The sequence below is a fragment of the Strigops habroptila genome, chromosome 2, assembly GCF_004027225.2.
Source record: "Strigops habroptila isolate Jane chromosome 2, bStrHab1.2.pri, whole genome shotgun sequence".
NCBI lineage: Eukaryota > Metazoa > Chordata > Aves > Psittaciformes > Psittacidae > Strigops > Strigops habroptila.
The window spans coordinates 34,650,156-34,672,572 of record NC_044278.2 but is presented as its reverse complement, the minus strand read 5'-3'; the positions used below and the strand labels follow the sequence as shown (position 1 = coordinate 34,672,572).

Below are 22,417 nucleotides of genomic sequence, written 5' to 3'. Positions count from 1 at the left end.
TATACAACTGTTTTTGCTTACAGGTACTGCCTGTTAAGAACTCTTAAACAGTGTCAGACACTGAGGGAAGCTCTAATTGCTGCAGGAAAAGAGATTGTCTGGCATGGGCGAGCAAAGGACGAGCCAGCTCATTACTGTAGCATTTGTGAGGTCAGTAAAAATATGTGTGGGGCTTGTGTGCTATTATAATAGTTATTTAAATTTTGTCCTGTCTTCTGTTGTTGTTGCTATTTTAATTTTGCTTTTAAATTGCAGCGTCTACTGTATGCTAACAGCACATGTATGTGATGCTGTACAGTCTTCAAAGAGCTTTATCAAGCTATTTTTCTAGACATAGGCTACAGTCTCTTCCACAGTACTTCCACAGCATTGTTATTCACAAGGTCGATTTTCAATTCTCAGTTATTATAAAAAGTTGTTATCTCTTCCTGCATAAAATTTGATCTGCTGAGGTTCATTTTGAAGGCGTATCTGTCTTCATTTCAGAAGTCAACAACAGCCCCAAGAGAGAGAATTTAAGTGCATTTTCTTCACAGGGACATACCTTTCTCCTGGAATTTTTGATTCTACTTTCTGTTAATAGTATCTTTAAAGTATTGGATAAAAGTTTTCATGATGTTTAACAGGAAATAAAATTTTCCTACCCCCTGAGGATCAGTTTCTAATCATCTTCTGACTGAGCCTCTTGGCACATGACCGAGTAGTAAGGAAATAAATCATGAACTTCTTTTGCAAACAAATTTAAAAAAAGAAAATTTGGTATAATTGTTGTAAATCCCCACCTTACTGAGTAACCCCTATTCAGAATATGAATCATGCTTTGCCAGTATTGACCAGAAGCTTTCCCATAGCGCTGTTCATGCAGACATCATAAGTGTAATATTAGTGGGTTTAGAATATTTCACTTCTCTGCCTGAGCCTTAGGATAGATTTTCCCTGAACAAATGTAATTTTTCTCTTTGTATGCACAGGGTAAGGTTGTAAATTTTGAAGAAAATATAGTTTCATGGTTTAACTTCTAAAAAATTAAATTGTAACTGTTGACTTTCTGTTTCCTGTCTAATAGGTGGAAGTCTTTGATCTGCTTTTTGTCACTAGTGAGAGCAATTCTCGAAAGACCTATGTCGTACATTGCCAAGACTGTGCACGAAAGATAAGCACGAACCTGGAAAATTTTGTGGTGCTAGAACAGTACAAAATGGAGGACTTGATGCAAGTCTATGATCAATTTACATTAGTAAGTCAAATTAATAAGTGGGTGCATAAATACATTATTTGTAAAGCAGTTGTAGACTGTCTTGGTACTCCATTGTGTGAGTACTGTGGACTTGATTCAAATGGAGGTATGGGTTGTGTGTGATATTTGCTGAACAAAACACTGAAGAGTCAGAATTATGTGAAATAGTACAGTAACTTACTGCAGAACATAACCACTGAGTTATCAGGAAAAGTATGATGTTACAATTCATAAAGTTGTGGCTTTAAAAATCCAATAGAGATCACCTGAAGACCATAACTGGATCAGATGGAGATGGGAAGAATCAGGACAGTGAAGCTTGGAGAAACTAGCACCAGGTTCAAGAGCATCTCTAATACATTGGTTGTGGTATGAAGTCAGTATAGCAGCAGAGCATCCTATGCACTCAGATCCCTTCTTTCCCCTTCCCCTTCCCCACCCATCCCCTCCCAAATCAGCACTGTCCTTCTGCTTAGCAAGTGGATGCTCTCAAACAGTTCTGTCTTTTGGCTTGGGGCCTCCTTTGCATTTCAATTTAAAGCAAAAAGCCTCTTTGCCATTATAGCTTTGTGCTATATATGGCAGCCTCCTGCTTTGAACTATGTCAGCACAACTGTCCTAACATTTCACCCAGGTTTCATTGTTTCAGGCAAAGATGGCTTGTTTGTAATCACAGTGAAAGCTATGCTGGATTTTATTTATAAGCCTTGCCTTTCTGTCAGAGGAAACAAACGTTGGACTAAGTGTTGCAAGAATTTCATGTTGAATTAAATACAACAGCCCAGAAATGGCTGTGTCTTTTGATTCATTTCCAGGCGCTGCAGAAAATGTATGTCTAGACAGTTATTTCATGTAATGCTAGCATGATAAGTTGAGACCTTTTGAGCCAAGGCCTCAAGGTTCAGCAGTAGAGGCTGGAAAACGTGCGGGACCACATCCTCTGAATTTAATTCTTTTCATTGGTCCTACAGAACCTGAGGTGGCTGAACTTCAGTTCATACTTCTAGGAGCCCATTGTCTTTACAGTTTGCGAAATATGGTGATTTCAAAGTGATGTTATAGAAAAGCATATAAATAACCACCTGTTCTCAGATATGTCATCCAGTTGAGTGGAAATGGGCAAGAATGTTTCTGTATGGAAAAGAGGGGAGAGGGAAGGGTATTTTGTTGTCTGTGTTTATAACATTTATAGGTAACAGTTATATTGTCCCTAGAACAAGGGTTCTCAACCTGTGAGTGGCTCCCTCCCCCACCAGAGCCTATGCTTGCAGCCCTAAAGGGCATTAATAATTGTTCTTCTCTGAAAGTGGTGCACACACTCATTTCTTTTAAAAGGGGATACAGTCTCAATTGAGAGAGTCACAGCCTAAAAGTTGACATCAGAAGAGTTATGGTTTGTTGCAAGTCACAGGGTGAAGATAATTTCAGATGGCAAAGGTGCAGTAGGCCTAACAAAGAGGTTCCATGTTTGGGATACAGTATTTGGAGCAAATGGGGATCAGCTAGTGTTAGGGGTTCATAGGTGGGTACTATGATATGATTTAAAATGTCTTTAAAGACTGCAGGCAGCTCCTTGAAGGGATTCCATGTCATGATGAGACTGATGAGCAGGAAAAGAAGAGAAGGAAGTGCCATCAAAGATTCAGTATTTCGATGGCAATGCCGCAGAGTGCAGTAATGGGTAATAGTTGGGTATCTTCTAGACCTTGTCTCCTGAAAGCAGGCAGGAGCAAGACACCTAGCTTACTTCACTCTTGAGCCACTCAGGTGGTGTCTTCCATGATTAAAAAAAAAACCGAACACCTTTCTCCTCGTAAGAGGATAAGAGGATCTGAGATCCTTACCACAGATCTCCTTACTTCAGAACTTCAGGGTTCTGTATTGTTGTTTAGGTAGAAGGGGGGGAAATGAAGCCCACAAGGCTTTTGGAGAGCCACAAATGGACAGTCCTTCCCTCACTGATAAACAGGTTGAGAATCCCTGTTTTAGAGTATTTAAAGATAAATCTATACCGAGCCCAGACGGAGCTCTTTGCTGCCACAGTGGGACTTATTTTGGCAGCTCACATTGTGTTAACACAGACATCCCCGCAGCATACTCCAATCTGCAGTATAGGCAAAATCCTAATGCAGAGTAGTCATAAAATGCACGTTGTATCTGAGTAAGTTGGAAGAAAACACCAGTGTCCACTTGAAAGAGTCCAGAAGTATAAAAACAGTAGTGCCTGTGACTTAAAACTCTCATGGTTATAATTTGTGCAGGTTTTAGTTAAACAACGGAGTTCTACACCCTTGTAGAAAAGGTAATTTAATGTTTTCTTTTTCAGGCTCCTCCATTGCCATCCTCCTCATCTTGACATTTTTTCATGGACATTAAATGAAAACTTTTCTGATATTCAGGAAGTGACCCAGTTCTGCACCACTGATTTTTGTAGCTATCCCGTAAGGCTGCTGGCTGAAAGCTGTGTCTATGCAACCTTCCAAGTGCGGAGTGTCAACCAACTGGACAGGAGAGAGCACTGCCTCCTACTCCAGAACTCAAAACAAATAAAGCTCATCCAGCTGTACTTCAAAAAAATAATTCCATGTTTTGTATATATCTGACAAAACTGGCAACATTATACAGACTACTGACTTGAAGACCACCTCTTTTGTATTTCTCTGTTTCTGGGCTGATGAGTTGGTTTCATCCATTTTTCCCCTTCAGAATTTCCCTTGGAAAAAGTACTAGCTTAGCTGGTCATTTCTTTGTAAGGTAGTTAGAAATTTTAAGTCTTTCTTTGGGCAACTTTTTTTTTTTCTCCCCCTTTTTTTTTTCTTTTTTTTTAATGTGAAGAGTTAGGTGATATAAATTTTTTTACTGCTTTTATGTTTTTCTGTCTTGTTTTGAAACCATGACGGTTACACTTTTGGTTCCTAAATAAAATTTAAAACAATTAACAGCCAAGTCACAAAGATAAATGGGTTGCACATAGACTAAGGAATAAACTTCAGATTTGTGATTTTTGTTTCTAATCTTGATGTAAATTTACACTATTTATAAATACATATTTATTGCTTGAAAATATTTGTGAATGGAATGCTGTTATTTTTTCCAGATTACCTGCCATTGAAATTTTAAGGAGTTCTGTAATTTCAAACACTACTCCTATTACATTTTCTATATGTAAATAAAACTGCTTAGCATTGTACAGAAACTTTTATTAAAATTGTTTAATGTTTAAAGTTTTTCTATTGTTTGAGTTTTAAAAAGATTTTATGTACAGTGCCCAGTTTTTGTTCTTTTTTGAACCTGATATATATATTTTATATATACTCTTGTGCTTGTGTATATATATAATATATATAGAAACTCAAATATAAATATGTGTATAAAGATTTAGAGACTAAATTTTTCTCGTTTTAAGTTTTACATCTATGGTAGATTTGAGGTGTCTACTGTAAAGTATTGCTTACAAAAGTATGATTATTTTTAAAGAAATATATGGTATGTATCCTCAAGACATAGAATGACCTTCAGACTGGTTTATTGTTAAATTGCACTTTTTGCAATAACAGACCAATAAATAGTTGCTGCCAAAATGTAGTAGTAGAAAATAAGTAATGGCTAAACTTTAAAGCTCTTCAAGAAAATACCGGCTTTGACAGGAAGTTTGGCACTAGTTTTAGAGGAGGAATGAAAAAGGTGAATTTGAGTTTGGGTGGGGATATTCTCTAGAATTCAACCAAATGGCAACTTCTATATTACAATATGTTCTATTAACAGTTTAAAAAGTTAAGACTGAATCATCTTGGCGTCATTGTTGACCCCGAAAAAGGACGTTGTTTTGTGGTATTCTATTGTATTTTCACATATTTTGTAATACGAATTCACTGGTAAATTTTTGAAGCACTAGGTTTATTTAGGACAAGTTTATAATATATCATTGTAACAGTTTGCAGTTTTAATGATGGTATTTATTTTAAGTTGCTCCTTTCTCATTAGCTTCTTGAAAATGCATTAAATCTAAATTTCAAAATTGATAGCTTTCTGATCGATCAGAGTTGACTGATGCAGAAGGTTCTGCATCAAACAGTTTCTCATAATTTCTCATTAGTGGGGTATGTTAGTGATTGCATTGTTAAATTTTTTGTAATCAATGTGAAGTGTTAAAGGCACAGAGCATGCTGATAGTTTCTTTTGAACAAAAAGAATCGCCTCTTACATTGTAGCTTCAAACGAAGGGTGTTTTAATGAAGAATCAGTACAGCTTGTCTAATGCTGTTACAACAGTTTAACTGTAGTTATAACTGACTTCCTTGCTAGTTCTTACAACAGTTGGACAAAAGGGTATAGAGGTTGAAGAAAATCATAACAAATGCTCTTGCCAGCAAAATTACCAACTAGCAGTAAGGAAGCAAGTATTTGCAGTTCTGTAAAGATGTAAGTCTCAGCTCTTGATAACAAACTCTACAAATCGTAATTTTTTACTTCTGTATTTTATGCAGTCATAAACATTGTAATCTTGACAAACCATGCTGCAACTGAAAAGCTACTCCTTTACAGTAGTCTTAAACCCAAATAAAAGCAAGATAACTTACCTCAACTAATGGTAAACAAAAAGTTCTCATTTCTCAGTGCTGTAAAAGAATTTTGCTAACTAGGGAAAGAGCTACTGTGCGCTAATCAGAAGGGCTTTGTAGCTTTCCTCCCGTTTTGAAAAGAGGATGTGCCATTACCAAGGAAGAAAATTCATATTTCACCGATGACCAAGTAGACCAAATCAGTAGAGCGTCAGGCAGTATTGCTTATTCTGCATGAAGGTTTTGTCATGAATCTGAATTGCTGCAGGGCTTTAATATTTTGCAGTTTTCGTACTTCTTAATTACACTTTGCTCCTAACCGATGGACAGTTTTGATCTATAAGCTGCTATGATTTAGAATGCTTTTGTTTCATTTTATTAAAAAAGCACAAGTTATAATATTTTATCAATTGTAGTTATTACGAAGCACTTCTGCTTCTTAAAGTATGAAACACATGATGTAAGTTGAACATTTGGAATCCCTGGATATTTCCAAGCGTTAGCAGTTGGGCAGGGCGGGGGGAGATGGGATTCCTAAGCTGGATGGAGGGGACTGACTTGCTTTCTGAGGAACCTGAGCCTTGGAGCCCTTGAGCTCCACAGCTAAGCCCCATACTGCAAGTGATTCTAATTTGCTTGTGGCTACAAACTATAGTAGCAGGCAAATTAAAGATAGAACTCTAAAAGGATGAAAATGGCCAAAGACGTGGTATTTATTGCAAGAATTTTTTTAAAAGTACAAGCTAATAGAAAAAAGGGCATTTTTAGGGGATCGATAAAACCAGATATACAAACAAGTGTTCAAAAAAAAAAAAAAACAAAACTGAGAACTGTCCTGGAGGAGCTTGACAACAAAGGAATCTATAAATGGGGAGAAGGAATAATCACCTTTTTATAAGCTTAATTTAAGTTCTTCTATAAATATCTTCAACAGAGCATTTGATTTTTTTAAGCTTTCAATCAGGTACATAACCTGGGAGCAGTATCTCTTTGCTTTTTTGGAGAAGTCCTATCAGTACCTTTGGGAAATAATGATGTTGGTAGCTATATAAGTATTTAGAGGAAGGTCACTAGAAACTGAGAGAAGTATCTAGTGACAGAAAATTCCCAAAACTTCCTGAATTGGTATGGCAGATAACTTGTTGATCCTAAAGACCAAGTATCCTTAATCTCTGCCTTTCTAACTGGAAGTATTTTAAAAATAGTATTAAAATGATGTTCCTTCCCTTAAATGGGTACAGTTCAGCATAGTGTAGCACGTCTGGGATCAGAGGTGGGCGAGGCCTGGGGACTCCACATTGGTGGTATCCTGGACACACACATATTCACTGGTTGGGAGATGAAAGAAGCGAGGGTTCCACTGAGATTATAGGGAAGAGGGTGCTCACCCTTGGTTGCTGATCCTGGGAAGGGGCTGAAGTAAAAATGTTACTTGGTGTAGAGGGCTAGGAAGAGGGCTTTTAAGCCTGATCTTCCCTTGGTCAGAGCCATTCTGTCAGGATCCATAGCACAGAGTCATGGCCCAATGATTCACTGGCTGAGATGGGGCCAACAGGTGAAGGTGGTGGGGAAACATCATCTTCATGGCTGCTTTAGCCAGTGCGGGAACCAGACAGAGGAAGTACTCCAGCTGGGAGATGAGCAAGCAATGCAGCACAGCAAAAAGCCTGATGAGCGTGATAATTTACCTCTGGCGCAGGCCAAAGCCAACCAGCACTGACTGCTTCCATCGTGCTGGTGCTAGCACATGCTGGGGGATGCAGGTGATGTCCAGACAAGTTCAAGCTGAAGACAAAGCTGAAGCTCAAGTTCAAGCAAGCTTGGTGCAGGGCGGCTACCTGCAGGGCCCCATGGAGGAAGGCGGAGGGTGCCAGGGAGAAGGCTGCTAGCAAGGCAGCAATGCAGGCACAGGGCCCACCAGGCCCCAGGGCAGCCTCATTCCAGGAAAATAATGGCATTCCTCCGAAAAGGAGGGAGAGCGGGACATATCTGAGGTGGGAGTGGGGATTGGAGGGGGTTGGGAGAGTGACATGACATTTCCTTGTTGGAGCCAGGAACTACATGCAAAACTGAAGAAAATGGCCGGTGGAGAGGGAGAGCAGCCTCCATGCTGGCCCCGGCGCAGAGCCCACGCTGCTGGAGGTTACGTGGGGTGAGGCGTCTAGGCTGGGACCTACAGGAGCTGTCACCCTGGCACCACACGCTGCAAGAACTGGAGCGAGAGCCAGCGGCCTTGCTCTGAGGAGTGGTGCTGGGCTCTCCACCGCTTGCTGCAGCAGTGCCAGTAGTAAGGGGGGGAGGGCTGGCTTGATAAGCGGTGAACACCCATCAGAATATTCAAAAGATTAGGTACAGAATGCGATGCATGTTTCCTTATTTACTTTGAGAAGCCATAAAAACATACTGGAAGGATGGAAGAAGAGAAAAGGTAGTGAAAGCATAGTGAGAAGAGCAGTGAGGGCTCAGCTTCCAGCTTCACTATTTGGGCAGCAGAGACAGGGTTTTACAGGCCGCTGCCACCTTCCCGTTGCCATGGGCCTTGTTAAAGCATTGAAATGCAACTGCTGCTGCCCCGTGCCTGGGAAATGGCAGCGCATTGCATATACACAGCAGTTGGGACACACTTGCGGAGGGTGGAGGTGGGATGGAAATGGGTTTGTCATCAGAGCCCACTGCCTCCCTCCAGTCCTGCCCCTGAGCTCATGAAGGGCCACGGTTCGTCTCTCGCTGAAGGCAGCATGATCCAGTTCCTGGCAGGATGAAGCACCACTTTCAAATTATGGATCCCACAATTCGTTTCTGGTAGGAGCTATTTTCAGGCCTGGTTTACATGTGTGCTGTTGCCTAGGATATAGGGACTGACACATGGTTTGGGACTGAAGCTGGTGAAAAGGGAGACCAAGCCAGAATGCACATAGTGGAGAGCAATTTAAAAGTAGCAAAGCCCAGGCAATGGTCAATTGATGGGCTAATGGTTAAACAAATGGGCTAAAGCACTAATTCCGTTAATTCATGGAGCTGGGAGATACTTGAAAGAATCCCACCTGAAGCCAACGCATACAACCCAGCCACTGCCAGAGTCCATGGGAACACTGGAATGTGGTATGGCTGTACCATAGGCAGGGACACCTTCCACTAGACCAGGTTGCTCATAGCTCCAAGCAGCCTGGCCTTGAACTCTTCCAGGGATGGGGCAGCCACATCTTCTCTGGGCAACTTGTTCCCGTGCCTCACCACCCTCATGTCCAGTGACATGTGACTGGGCCTTTATATCAGCCTTTTGGGCACAGAGAAAGATGAACAGGAATAAAGAACATTTTCAGCCCTTTCCTCCTCTGCACTTTCAGCACCAAGCCAGTGGGAAACGGAGTAGTCCTTTGAGGAAACTGACTTTCCTTGTAGCAGTGGTCAGTCATCTTTAGCTTTCAATGCCACACACAAAGTGCAACGTGCAGTTCATGTCCTGGCTGCTGCTGGAGTTTTAATCTGTTTAATTATAATATGTGGAAATTTTAGGGGTTCCGGACATCATTGCCAGTGGGCTGTCCCACAGGCTGGCTGACCTGTGCAGCAGTAACTCAAAGGACTGTCCCAGCGTGTGGAGGACGCTGAGGGACGGGCAATGGGTGCAAATAGGTTTGGCTCACCTCCTGTCTGCAGGCATGTTTCAGGTGGGCACGAAAATTGTCTATTTAAGAACCAAAGTGGACCTCAGATAGGAGTGAATTTTGGCTAGTGGAGGGATAGCTTCATTTGGGCTGTGAAAAAACCCAGGGAAAATAACTAACAGCCAGTCACAGTTGCCACAGGGTGGTGGTTTTTTTTTTGGGGGGGGGGGGGAAGTGTGGAGAGGTTTTTTGAGGATAGTAGCACTGGGCAGGGGGTCCAGCACAATGCGAGAAGAGCATCTGCTGCAGTTGGGTTCCGGTAGTCCAACGCTGCCTTGAAAGGCAAATGTCTTCATAGCTGAAGGCCTGGAAATGTATTCTAGGGGCTCCAGAGCTACTAGCAGGCTCAAGGCAGACTTACAGCTCTGTATTTATGTGGAGGTCCTTGTCTTGCTCGTGAGATGCCAGTGTTATCTCTGCCAGTGTTATCTCTGGATTAAATGATTAAGTGCTAATGAATTGGGGACATATTCATTGCAGACAGGGCCGCTCTGCCAGCTCCTGTGTTGGGCATCAGAGGAAGGAGAAGCAAGGGGGAGCTGGCTCCGCTGGGCAGTGGAGAGCAAATTACGTCCACCCTGCCACAGCACAGTGGCTGCTGTGCCCCCATTGCATAAGAGTCTTTCAGTAGCACAACAGTTTGAGGAGGACCCAGGACAGGGCTGGGTGCAAACCCACATCCCCAGGGTCTAGATCAACCTGGGGAGACGAATCAGCAGGAGGTGCAAGATATGTTGGAGGGGGTTTAAGGCTGTTGCTCTTCAACAGGCTCTGCCCAGCCTTTTATCTGCTTATGCTTCCCAGGCTGATGCAACCCTGAAAGCACTGTCAGAGCACACGGGAAGGTGAGTTTTTAGGTGGCAAAGTGATCATAGTTACGCTTGAGGAGGCAGAAGTGCCTGGACAGCTTAGGGATGCTGACATGCAGTCATCAGATAAGGGTGTGGATACCTGATACCTGGTTGGCAGATTTAAAACTAAAACCCAAACTGGTTTCAGTGACAGATTCACTGAACATAATGTTACTGAGAAATGACAGTGTGGGATCAGCCCCATGGTTCCCCAAGGGGGTGCCATCCCAAGCACTCAAGCGGCATGATGCTGTGTTTTGCAGTAAAATACTATACTCCGGCCAAGAACTCATGTTAGGAGAAAAAAGACCCTGGCTCCACATGGGTTAGGTTTCCTTCATCATTATCCACCACAGCACTCAAATGCAACATGAGATTTTGGTATTCCTAAACATGGATGAAGGAAAATGTTGTGTCTGAGTGTACTGAACCGTGTTTGTAACCATGTAGCTATAAGTAAAGTGCCAGCCTGACATTTAAATCCTACTTCAGCAGCTTTCAGCTTTTATCTGTGTGCCCCAGTCAGACATTCTACAGGGTTCTCTCTGAGATAGATACAGCAGAAAATATTTCACCTAAAAAAAAGAAAAATTAACAAGGGGAGAAATCACTGTTTTTATGACAAGTGTCTTAAAGGTGCAAATACACAATTTTTTAAAGGTAGGAACTAAGAAGAAAAGGAGCAAAGCCTAGCAGGGCAAAAGTCTGGGCAGGCAAAGTATCATTTGAACAAGTGTTCAGTGATCCATCCTCAGTTCTGGTTAACAGAGAAACAATATGCGTGTCAGTAGCTGATGATACCTTTCAAAAGCCACTCCTTTGGCAGCTACAAACTGAAAAGCAAAGGTGGAATGAATTTTCAGCACCAAACAAAACGAGTTGGCAATTACCACACGTGCAACTTCAGCTCCTAATTTTCAATACTGGTACACAGTGCTGTTTACAGAGCTTGATGGAGCCTTTAGTAATTATTGCTGTGTTATGAAGAGTATCATGGACAATGCTGTCTTATGGCTTATTTACACAACTACAAGATGGAAGAACATAAGACAGTATATGAATGAAGTGCTGCTGTGTTTGAATAGGTATTTGATTGCCCCATGCATGCCAGGAGCTGGCTATTTCAGCGCTGTCTCGTGTTTCTTCAGCCTGCTAGTCCCACTGGCCCCTACTGGGAAAGAGCCCAGGGGCCTGCTAGCATAACCTGTGGCTTCCTCCCCTCTGGGCTGTAGCCACGAAATGTTTTGGGTGTGATGCTGGACAATACTAAACTGTGCATTAATGTGGAGACTGTTAGAAAAGTCAGTTTGGCCTTAAGCATGAAAATATTCCCAGCCCCTGATCTTGAGCAAAGGCCAGCCCCCTCCCCACCACCCATCTCTTCTTTCTCAGCAGTTTACCCTGGAGGAGGTTGGAGGCAGTAGGAGCAGCGGCAGCAGAGTTGCTGGCTGCTGAGGAGGATGCTGGGGCCACTCAGCACCTCCTCCCCTCACTGCTCACCACCAGCCAGGTCAATGAGTGCTGCCAGCCAAATGGGGAACATGGAGACCCGCGAGGGAAAACACTGAGTTCTGCTGGAAAAGGGTCTTGGGAAGGGGTAAGGAGATTTGTTCTGGCAGATTTTGGTACCTGGAGGGAGGATAGAGAGGTGGAGCATCTTGCTTCTCCTTTTCCTTTCCTTCCTGCCAGCAATTACCCACATTTAGCATTTCTGCCTTCAGAGTGAACCCCCGGTGAGCTTCAGGGGCAGTGGGTACAGGGCAGCAGTGCATGTATGAGTTAAAAAAGCAAGTTTTTTCTGTGGCTGGGGAGAAGGGAAGTGCATTTCTTCTCATTTTCCAGAAGCTGGATGGTGTGTCTGCTTCCAAAAACTTGAAAACACAGGGAAAAAAAATCTTACACAGAAAGGAAGAGCTGCTCATTGCTCTGTGTCTTTTTTTTTGCACCTCCTTCTTCCTCCAGTTACTTTGGCAAGCTATCAATCTGCCATAAAAGAAGCCCTCTTTCTCTCTATTCTAGCATATCTTTTTGCTTCTCAAATGTCTTGTACTCGTTATGTGCTCATTTTGGCGCTTTTTAGTGGTCGTGCTCATCTGTCATCAAAATACATCACCTTCTCTTAACATTTAGCTCCATGCTGTCACTGCTCAGCATCCCTAGTGGAGCCTTTCTGTGCATTGACACACTCCTTGTGTCTCAGCCACGCTCATCAACTTCTATCAGTGTATTTAATGCTCAAACGGCAATGAGAATTTGGGAACAGGTTGGTGTTAGGAGAAACTTCCAGGCCAGAGGATATGATAAAGCAATTAGCTCAGTGCCCAATGCTGTACTGACAATGGTGAATACACTGGGACACAAGAAAAAGTGTTCTTCCAAAAATAGGCATTTATTTGTCTTGTTGCAAGGTGACTCATTTGCTTGGGCTGTCTGAGAAAGCATTAGGTGTCTCAAAGTTTTAAAAACTGTGAAAGCTTAATGTCCCTCCAACGCTCCTCCACCTTAGTTGCCATTACTGAAATGCTGTTTTAAATGTTGTTTTAACTTGAATTACTCTGTGATCCTTTATTTGGTTTTCTCACGTTTGCCTCTTGCCATGCTAAAATGCTATGACCAGAGTCGTTGCCTGCCTGATGCACAGGTCACATCTTTCCTTCCCCTGCCTCTACCACTTACCATCCAAGTTACTGACCTGAAAATCTATATGCTTCATCCTCACTTCTTCAGCTGGATCTGTATGGTCTTTCTGCACACATGCACACAGTTGTGTTTCCCCCTCTCTGCTACAGCCTGCACATGTACACCCATAAGAGGCTGCTGCCCCCATGCCATGCTGGCTGGGCTTCGTGCCCCTTGCACCAAGTTCCCCTGCCCGGGATGTCCACCCCACATCAGAGAGCATCTTGCTCCTCTTGCTGATCATCTCTGGGTGCTCCCGACCTGCTCCCCTAGGTCTTGGCTTGGTTTTAGGTGACTTCATGTGGCAAATCTTTCAATTTAATGATGTGCAGTTAATGTGTGGAGATGGACTCCGAGTTCAGCAGGCACAGGGGCATCTCCTGCTTCCAGGGGGCTTGGGAAAGGGCCATGGGACAGGAGCTGTGCTGGAGGGGATGTTATTTTATTACGGCCTGTTCCCCTGAGGCCTGTAGTGGTTATCAGGCTCAGGCCAGCAGGGAAAGGAAATTGTGATCCAATTAATAGGAAGTGGACTACAAAGACTTGCATTTGCATTTTTTGCAATGAAACCTCTTTCACAGTTTCTGCCTTCCCTAAAGTATTTGCTGTATCTGTTTGGATGGCAAGTTCCCCCCAGCAGAGTTTTTCTCGTCTGGGTTGGGGCAGCACTGGCAGAAGCACAGCACCTCATGCCACAAGGTCCTCTGCCCCACCATGTTCCCTTAATTAAATTGGAATTGGAGGACCCAGTGGTTGGGTGATAAAAACTTTTCCCTAATTTTTCATTTCATGAGCTGCTTTTGTTTCCTCTGGTGCACCCAGAGAAAGCTTTTCCCCTGGTGCCTCTTCAACTGCACTGACTTCTAGGGAATGGTTTCTCTTTCCTCTTCCAAGCTGCCAAAGCAGCCCCGGTTATCATAGCCTTTCAGTACTTAAAAGAGGCCTATGAAAAGATGGGGAGAGACTTGTTAGCAGGGCCTGTTGTGATAGGATGAGGGGTAATGATTTTAAACTAAAAGAGGGGAGATTCAGGCTGGACATGAGGAAAAAATTCTTTACAATGAGGGTGGTAAAATACTGGCACAGGTTGCACAGAGAGGTGGTGAATGCGCCATCCCTGGAGACATTCAAGGCCGGGCTGGATGTGGTTCTGGGCAACCTGATCTAGTCGAACATGTCCCTACTCATTGCAGGGGCGTTGGACTAGATGAGCTTTGAAGGTCCCTTCCAACCCAAACTATTGTATTTGATGATAGAATCATAGATTCCATGATTCTATGAGAGATCCTCTGCAGCCAGGCCCCTGGGGGACAGCAGCCACCTGGCAGCTAGTGCCAACAGCAGCGGGGACATCCCCTGGGAGCAAACAGGGTGATGGCTACACTTCATCTCAGGGTGGGGAAAGGAGTTCTCTCCACCTGCTTGCCACCAGGTAGAGCTGGGGGAGCACCACTGCGTGTTTCAGTTCAGAAAACACAAAGGTCTCAATTTCTGGAGTGAGTAATTGGCCCTTAGCTAGGAGGCTGGGGCCTCTACGGTCATCCTGCAGAAATGACTTAGCCTCAATAAACATGAGGAGAATGGTTAGAAAGAAAAACAGCCTTACAACCAGAGATGAAGCTGTTTTGGGTAAGATGTCAAGAAAGCACAATCATGGTAGCTAATCTCTCAAAAAAAAGAAACTAGAAGGGCAGGAGGAGACAGGAGGAGACACAGGTTCCAGAGCTACCAGGTTTCACCTGAGAGGAAAGCAAGTTCTCTGAGCCTGAGGTTTCCAAACCCTAAAAAGCCATCAAAAACCAGATCAACTCTCTTGGGCCATTTTGAATCCATGACAGGAGAGAAACTTGTATTAATCCATGTACAGACAGTGAAAGCTGTTTCAGATATTGAAATAAAAGGTCTGTCAAGGCTACCTGCCCTCTAGAATTAAACCGGATTCATTTTTGTCTGATGACTTGCTTTTGATTATGATGAAGGTTTATTCTGAATAAGCATTTCCGGGCAGGCAAAGTGGCTAGGCTGGCAAATGAACGCTTTAATGGATCTGGGATCTCAAACCTCCCATGTGCCATTATGCTGTGCTCACTCCCTCCCACTCACAACACTGATGTTAAGATGGCTTCTGGCTTCTCTGGATCAGGATAAGCTTATTTCCTTCAAGTTGGTTTTTTGGTTTGTTTTTTTCCTCCAAAAGGCGATATCAGTGGGAAAGTAGGGTGTTTCCATGAGAAGACAGTGAGTCATACTTATATTGCAATAGCTTTATTCATAAATAGCTTTATTCATAAATATTGCAATAGCTTTATTCATAAATATTGTTAAATTATTCACATCTTTAATTTTATGGACATCACAAAGCTAAAGGCTCCTTTTTCACTGAGAAAGATGTTTCCTTGGTCTTTGGAACTGGGCACCCGGCCATGAGCTAGGATGTCACCCCAGGAGCCCCAGCTCTCATTCGCGGCTGTTCCTGTGACATTTGAAATCCAGTTGGGCTGATACATTGGGCCAGATCTCTGGTGCTGTGTTTGGGGAGGAATGTAAGAAACAAGATGAAGAGGGATCCTTCTCCTGTTGTGTCCTCTCACTACCTCACAACCCCTGAAGCAGGGATTTCCTCCACAGTTGCCTCTCTTCAGGCTCACGACATCTTGCAAGGCTGACCTCCCTCGGGAAAATCCTCCCGTGCCTGTGCCCATCTGGTTATCCCGTTTTCCTCTGTGCTGCACTGAAAACCCAACTCTTTACAGGCTCCCTTGGCAGGCTCTGCTCCTAGTTGTCTCCCCATGATGAGCATCTGCCTTTAACAGAGTCATACGCACCCTGAGCAGGGTTCCTCACTTGCACCCACTGGGTAGTATTTCCATCAGATCCATTATTTGCCAACTTTCCTACAGACCAGCATCAAAGTCCTAGTTGAGGTGAGATGCACGATCCTCCCACTCTCCCTCATGTACAGGCTCCCTACCCTGACAAATGGGGAGGCTGGGGTGGATTTTACCTGGTTTTGCTCTTAACAGATTCACTTAAGCTATTATTCCTATTTCTTCTTTGAGATACTGCCTGTGAATATCATTGCAAAATACTGATTTCTTTGTTTCTTGGGCCTCCTTGCGCTGAGATTGAGTGCTGGCCACAGCAGTTCTTCTGGCAGGCTTCCAGCTTCTGATGTGTTTGAGAAAGGGTTTATTGTCAGCCTCCATGCTGTTAGCAAGTAGCTCCTTGGATTTCTCTTCTGGGGCTGCCTTATTGTAGTCTTGCATCTAATTTGCCTAATTTCTGCATTTGATTTCTACTTTTTGAAGGGTGTCTGTTTGCTTTGAATCACTGTGTTGTGCTGCTGTTTAGCCACCTGGGGTATGTGTGTATATACTTTATTTATTGTCGGTACACATTTAAACTGAACTTCTGATGTGGTGGCTTTACACAGATCCCACTGTTGCAGGGCTCTTCAAGAAAAACTTGGGCAGACATCACAGCAGATCAGGCTTTCCTGTTGTGCTCCATCTATGGCTTAAAAAGCAGTCATGAAGCAGCTCACAGCTGTCCTTGCAACCTGCAGACCTGGCCTCCACAGGCCTCCCTCTGGATGAGTTCACCCATCTGCCATGTAGCATCCATCCCTCCACCCTCGTCTGGCAGCAGAAAGTGATTTAGGGGGCTAGAGGCTCCAGATGAAGCTGGATGTCTCAGAGCAGGAATGGGTGTGCTCACAGATCCGGGTTTGTACTGGGGAAAAGAGGGACTTTGTAGTCACAGCTTTTCCAATAATTCTTAATTTTAGTCTCTGTATACTGTCCTTTATTTCAGTCTGAGTTTCTGTCAAATTTATGAACAACCCTTCTCACAAAGTCCCATGAACACACACGTCCCTGGGGATGACAATCTTTTGAAGACTCTGGTCCAGTTAGAAAAGTTCTGGTGGTTTCCATGGCTTTTGGCCTTTTACACTTCCTCCTTGATTTGCCAGTGCTGAGGGCTTAGACTTTTTATACATATTCATATATATATATCATATATGTCATTTTTTTGGTGGAACTTCAAAGTCATGTTTGTCCTCTCATGTCCCCCATTCAGAAGCTACTCTCTTCTGCCTTCCTTCCCAGGTAACTTTATATTGCTGCATATACAATCCTTCAGTCATCCAAAGGCTGTATTTTCAGAAAGCTCTGCTTGGCTACTAGCTAGGGATGTGTAACCGTAAAGTTCATCACTGCTTGGCCGACCTTTCCCTGCTCTCCCTGCATCCCAACCTTCCCTCTTGTTAAGCAAAATACTGGGTCAGTTTGTAACCCCAATACTACTGTTGGAAAAAAACATCCAACAACTTAACTTTGGAGAGCCTTTCTCAAAGCATGTTGAGAAAGCAAGTCAATAGCTGTTTGCTAGATTTTCTGGTCATTTTGCTCACAGAATTCAACAAATGTCCTTCTCATACAGCTTTCTTCTTTCACACCCTTGAAGACACAAAGAAAAACCCATGTCAATGTTTGTCCCCAGGCAACGGAGCCATTAGATGGAAAGCCCTTGAGCATTGGGCATTACCCCTGGCCTTGCTCAGCAGGTGACTGCTGTGGTCCTTTGGCACTCTGGGAGGTTTAATTCTGCACAGCCTTCACACGGCAAAGACACCCAGTGGAGTCACCCTCTCTGGTGGAAGGGGAAAGGCAGAGCAAGCACTGCCATGAATGGAAACGGGAAGGGATAAATAACTCATTTCCTGAAACCTGGACAACTGTTCCCATCTCTTGGTCACCTGCTGAAGGGATTTCCATTTTGAAAAAACAGTGGTGATGCAGGGACTCTCTTTAGGGATGAGTGAAATAGTGACAAGTGCCCTGGATGGGAAAAAGAGATGTTTAATGCCAGCACTTCCCCCAGCAGCAGCATTCTTCCAGCACCTTTCTCCTCTTCTCCTTCAGCAGTACCTGAACTGTACGCAAATCTGTGCTTTGTTTTGCTAGTAGAAATTGTGCAAACATAAGGACACTTTCTTTTCTCCATCTCCAGCTTGAGGTGGTGAGGAAAAAAATGAGTAAATGTTTACAGCTGCTCCAGCCAAAGCGGAATGAAAACCCAAAGGTGATCTTCTCTCCTGCTCTCTCTGTACCAAGAATACAAACAGAGAGAGGTTTTCATCCCTGTGGAAAGTCTCCAATTATTCCTAATGTCTTAATTATTTTTGAGAGCAAGAAAAAACCCTATTTTAAGGCATCGCTAGAGGTATGAATTTGACAGGCCTTTATCCAAATGAATGTTTAAATTTTGAAAGGAAAATAAATAATCCAGCATGACTGACAAAGTCCTTTTAAAACACAGAATAGGCTGAACTTTACATGTGTCTGTAGGTGTTAGTCTACAAAGCTATCTTTACATGCAATGTAGCAAATGAACTGTGCAAGGCAAGGGCTGTAGCTATATGCATCCTTGCTGAGTAGTACTATGGGATTGTAAAACTTGACAAACTTGTTCCTTTAAAGCTCCATGTCCTCAGGGAAGAGGCTGGTGCGTTCTTGTTCTTCAAACACCTGAAAAGTTTGCTTTAGACTAACTATTGCCATTTATACTCTATGTTCCAAGGAACAGAGCTTGGTCTTTAAAAAACCCACTAATTACAGGCAGTTGATCCCTAACGAAGTGAGGGGCTCAGGCTCAGAATGCTGGTAGAGGTGAAGGAAGCGCAGGTCTGGCTCTCCCTGGAGCTAATCATCCTTCTTCCACTGAGGAAACATTTGCCTGCTCTTTCCCTTCAAACGCTAGGAGAAGGATGGGGATCATGTAGTCAGCCCCATACCACCCTGCTGGTAAAGAGAAGTGATGGGATTTTGATGGCCCTTAGGGCAGGAGTGAGGAGTGCAGCAGCAGCAGGGGTACTTTACAGTGCAGGCAGCATCCTTCAGCTCCAGCTGGAGACCTGTGGAAAAAGGGGACACTTCCTCTCATTGCTCTAGAAAAGCAAAACTGTAAAATGCCACAAGTAAAACTATGACAGAAACAAAGGTTTTCTTTTTTCCAATGAGAAAATTAGCTTGTGGCTGCTGCCCCTTCTCTTCTGGTGGTCTGTGCACTGATGGGTAACCCCACCGTTTTATTCTCTGGATTCAGCCACCAAACAGCCACCTCTAACCTCTCCTTTCTTAGGAGGTCTTGCCTCCATGAGAGATGTGTGGACCACAGCTTTAAGGGCTGACAGCTCATCACCATAGATGATAGACATAAAAGAGGCAAAAGGGTCTGGGCACCTCAATGTCCACCCCTTGCACAGGAAGGACCTCCAGCAATCTCAGTGCCATCTGCAGCCACACTGCTCTTCCTTCAAGTGTCCCAGTGGTGGAGACCCTATCCATTTCCATGGTATTCTTACTGCAGCCCATCTAGCCCACTACCACATAAGCTCACGTGCAGAACAGCTTATCCCCATCCACTAATTGCTTTTTCTTTAAATTGTTTGAAGATTTTTATCAGGTGTCCTTCCTTAGCTTTCCATTTGTCTTTTCTTCTCTCTTCACTTTTTCTCGACCTCTAGGTCATCCTCACCCTTCCTTTGGGGTCTCTCGTCAGTTGTTCAAGTCTTCCTTCAGGAACAGTGCTAAAAACCCACCAACACCCTCTGGCTGATGCCATCCTCGTGCAGAGGAGAGCAGATGAGTCTGGCCATTTTTTCTAATCCATAAGGAAGAAACTGTGCATGCCTCCCCCAACCGCTGCAATGACCTTGCCATGAGTAGCTGTTTTCATTTAATTTTCCTTTCCTTGAAATTCATGCTTGTTTGTTTTTCATTTCAGGATGGCTACCAAGCTCCTTTCAGCACTGAATTAGAGAAACAGGATACAGTAGCAGCTAGACTCACCTATTAATCAAATTAATGTTCCTTGGTGAACCAATTCAGAATACCATGGTGCTGGCTCTTGTGATTTCATAACATCTTATGACATTCAATATTTTTGTTTAAAATCTACTTTCCAGATTCATGTGATAACGGGAGAAGCTGAGGTTTCACTTAGGAAGAATTAGCAATAAAGTATCTAGAGCACCTGGCTGTAGAGAGTAATTGGCAAATGGGACCCAAGTGCATCCTTGGGTCAGAAAACCAGAAGGCAGATGAAAAGCACCTGCAAACGACTGTTGTTGGCTGAGCCTGCTGGAAAGACACTTGCACAAAATGTTCTTGTCTGGCTGCTCCTGTGGACAGGAGCTGTTGAGTGCTGACCTCCAGTTCTCCAAAGTGTCGTGACGTTTTCTGGGTGGCCCTTTGTGGGAAGCTGGGACTGGTGCAAAGTGGGGCAAGAAATTATCACCCACAAAAGTCATGGAGTGGAAAACCTGGGCCTCCAACCCTGCCGGGACCAGCTGTAGTGGAAGTGTCCCCTGCTAGAAGGCTTTGGGGTGCTCTGTGTGTTACCAGACGCTTTGACTTCACATACCTGTGTGGATTTTCCCAGCAAAACACAGCATGCTCTCTTCCCTTTGGACATGCAGCGGCTGGGAGGTACCAGGAGGTGCCAAAATAGCCCAGACTTAATGGGTACAGACATACCTGCAGTGTTTGGGAGTACAAAGTCACTGCAGAGGCTCTGTCTCGGTGCCATTTCCCCTGTGCATCAGCCATGTTGGAGTAAGAGGGTGGCTGAATGCTGACAAGCGTGCAGAGTGAATAGGCACCCAATGCATTGCTCATGCAAGGGAACCAGTTTTTACCAATTTTCCATTTTCCATAATGAGGACCTGTTTCAGCCAACGCTGCCAGGGTGCTCTCTCTTTGGTGGGAGAAGTGTGTGAAAAATACAATTTAATGCCAGCAATGGCTGCCGTTCCTTCCTGAGGGGCTGTGTGGGGCACGGGGCAGCAGTACAAGCACCATGGACATATGCTAAGGAACTGGCTGAAGATGAGACACAGAGAAGCAGTGAACTATGCTGGGTGAAACTGGGACTGTCATTTCCCATAGGATGCCCACATGCAGCCCACACCCCCTGAGAAATGATACTGTTAAAATATGCCACTAGACAAAATTTAGCAGAAAACAGTTTACAAACCTCTTGCCATGAAAACCTTAAAAATATGTGGGATGTCGGGCAGTAAGAGAAACACCCAATAAACAGCTGGATATAAAAGCAGCTGCAAACTATCCACAAATACAGGAAGTACTGAGGCTGACTGCGAGACTGCTGGAAGACTTCTCTGGCCATCCTTGTCCTGCTGCGGAAATGGTGTGAGTTGTTACCAGGAACCACCTTGCAAAGGCTCACACAAAAGCCGTCGTCAGAAATAACTCAAACATAGAGAGGAAAAAATTGTTCCAGAGTTCTTTTGGGAAGGATTAGGTTTTAAATAATTGCCATTTATAAATTAATCTCACATCCTTTTGGAGCTTGGCCTACTAGCATTTCAAGGCTTGACTGGAGCTGGCAGAGAGGGTGGGCACTGATTCCAGGACCTGACTGCCAAGAAAAAGGAAAATATTAAGAGAAATAATTGGCAGTGAAGAAATAAAAGGCCAGGGAAATACAGGGAAATGAGATTTAGTTTAGGAAAATTATTGTTCTCTGAGCCATGGACTGATTTTATGGCTGGCATATTAGTCACAATCTTATATGTGCCTGGCCTTTGTAATCAATGTCTGAAGAGAAACTGGTGGTGAACACAGCTCCCAACACTCTAACAATTTTTAAATCCATGATTCTGTTATTTTTAATCTTTTTTTTTTTTTTTTTTTAATTCACATCAAAGTCTATCGAAAGCAGTGGGGAGACTCCTCTCAGCTTCAAAAATTTTGAATCAAGCCATGTAAAAATAGACACCACATGCCTCAAGACTTCTGCTGCAGTCTTGCCAACTGAGTCCAAGCAGCATAGTAAGACCATGACTCCTCTGTTTCTTACACCCAGTATTTTAGGATCATAAGTTCTTGGGGCACAGCTGAAACCTGTGTGACACCTCTCAGTCCTTCTGCCCAGTGCTGGATTAGACCTGAGAGATCTGGGCTTGCTCCTGCCGTTCTCCAAGGTGCTGAGCACTTGCATCCTCTCTGCGTTTCTCTAGGCTGGTTTGTTAGCAGAGAGATGCTCTACTGCCGAGGAGATATTATGCACAGAACCGTACAGTAAATGAATAGCTTATTTCCAAAAGGAAAATGTGCATGGTGGAGAAGAAAATGCCCAGGACACATGGGAGAGCAGTGAAACCAGAGTGGAGCTCTGTTGCAAGAGCTGCTCCACCTTCCAGTGCAAGTCAAGCCACTGCTAAACCAGAGAGCACTGAATCAGAGGACAGCCTGAGTCATGGAGCAGCTGCAAAGACATCTCTGCAGACACATGGGTTGCAAATCACCTCTGCTGGGGCATGAGTGGAACAGGGCAGTTCTTCATCTTAGTGTTTTCTGGGCATTTTGTAGCATGCATTTTTAGTTAATGACT

General features: G+C 43.8%; 1 protein-coding gene across 18 annotated transcripts in view; it reads left to right on the top strand.

Moving 5' to 3' along the window:
- The window catches only part of KDM6A (lysine demethylase 6A), a 156,555-nt gene extending 150,653 nt beyond the window's left edge, over positions 1-5,902 (top strand). For 9 of the 18 annotated variants that reach the window (XR_003990028.1, XR_003990026.1, XR_003990029.1 and 6 more), the window contains 3 exons: positions 24-150; positions 1,067-1,575; positions 3,564-3,640. Coding sequence is in view for 7 of the 18 variants with exons in the window: in XM_030476364.1 (XP_030332224.1) it covers positions 24-150; positions 1,067-1,237; positions 1,497-1,553 (355 nt within the window). In the remaining 11 variants the exon portion in view is untranslated. Of the gene's footprint in view, positions 1-23; positions 151-1,066 lie in introns of all 18 variants that reach the window. The other 9 variants (XM_030476368.1, XM_030476370.1, XM_030476367.1 and 6 more) reach the window with 6 other exon arrangements.
- The last annotated feature ends 16,515 nt before the right edge of the window (positions 5,903-22,417 follow it).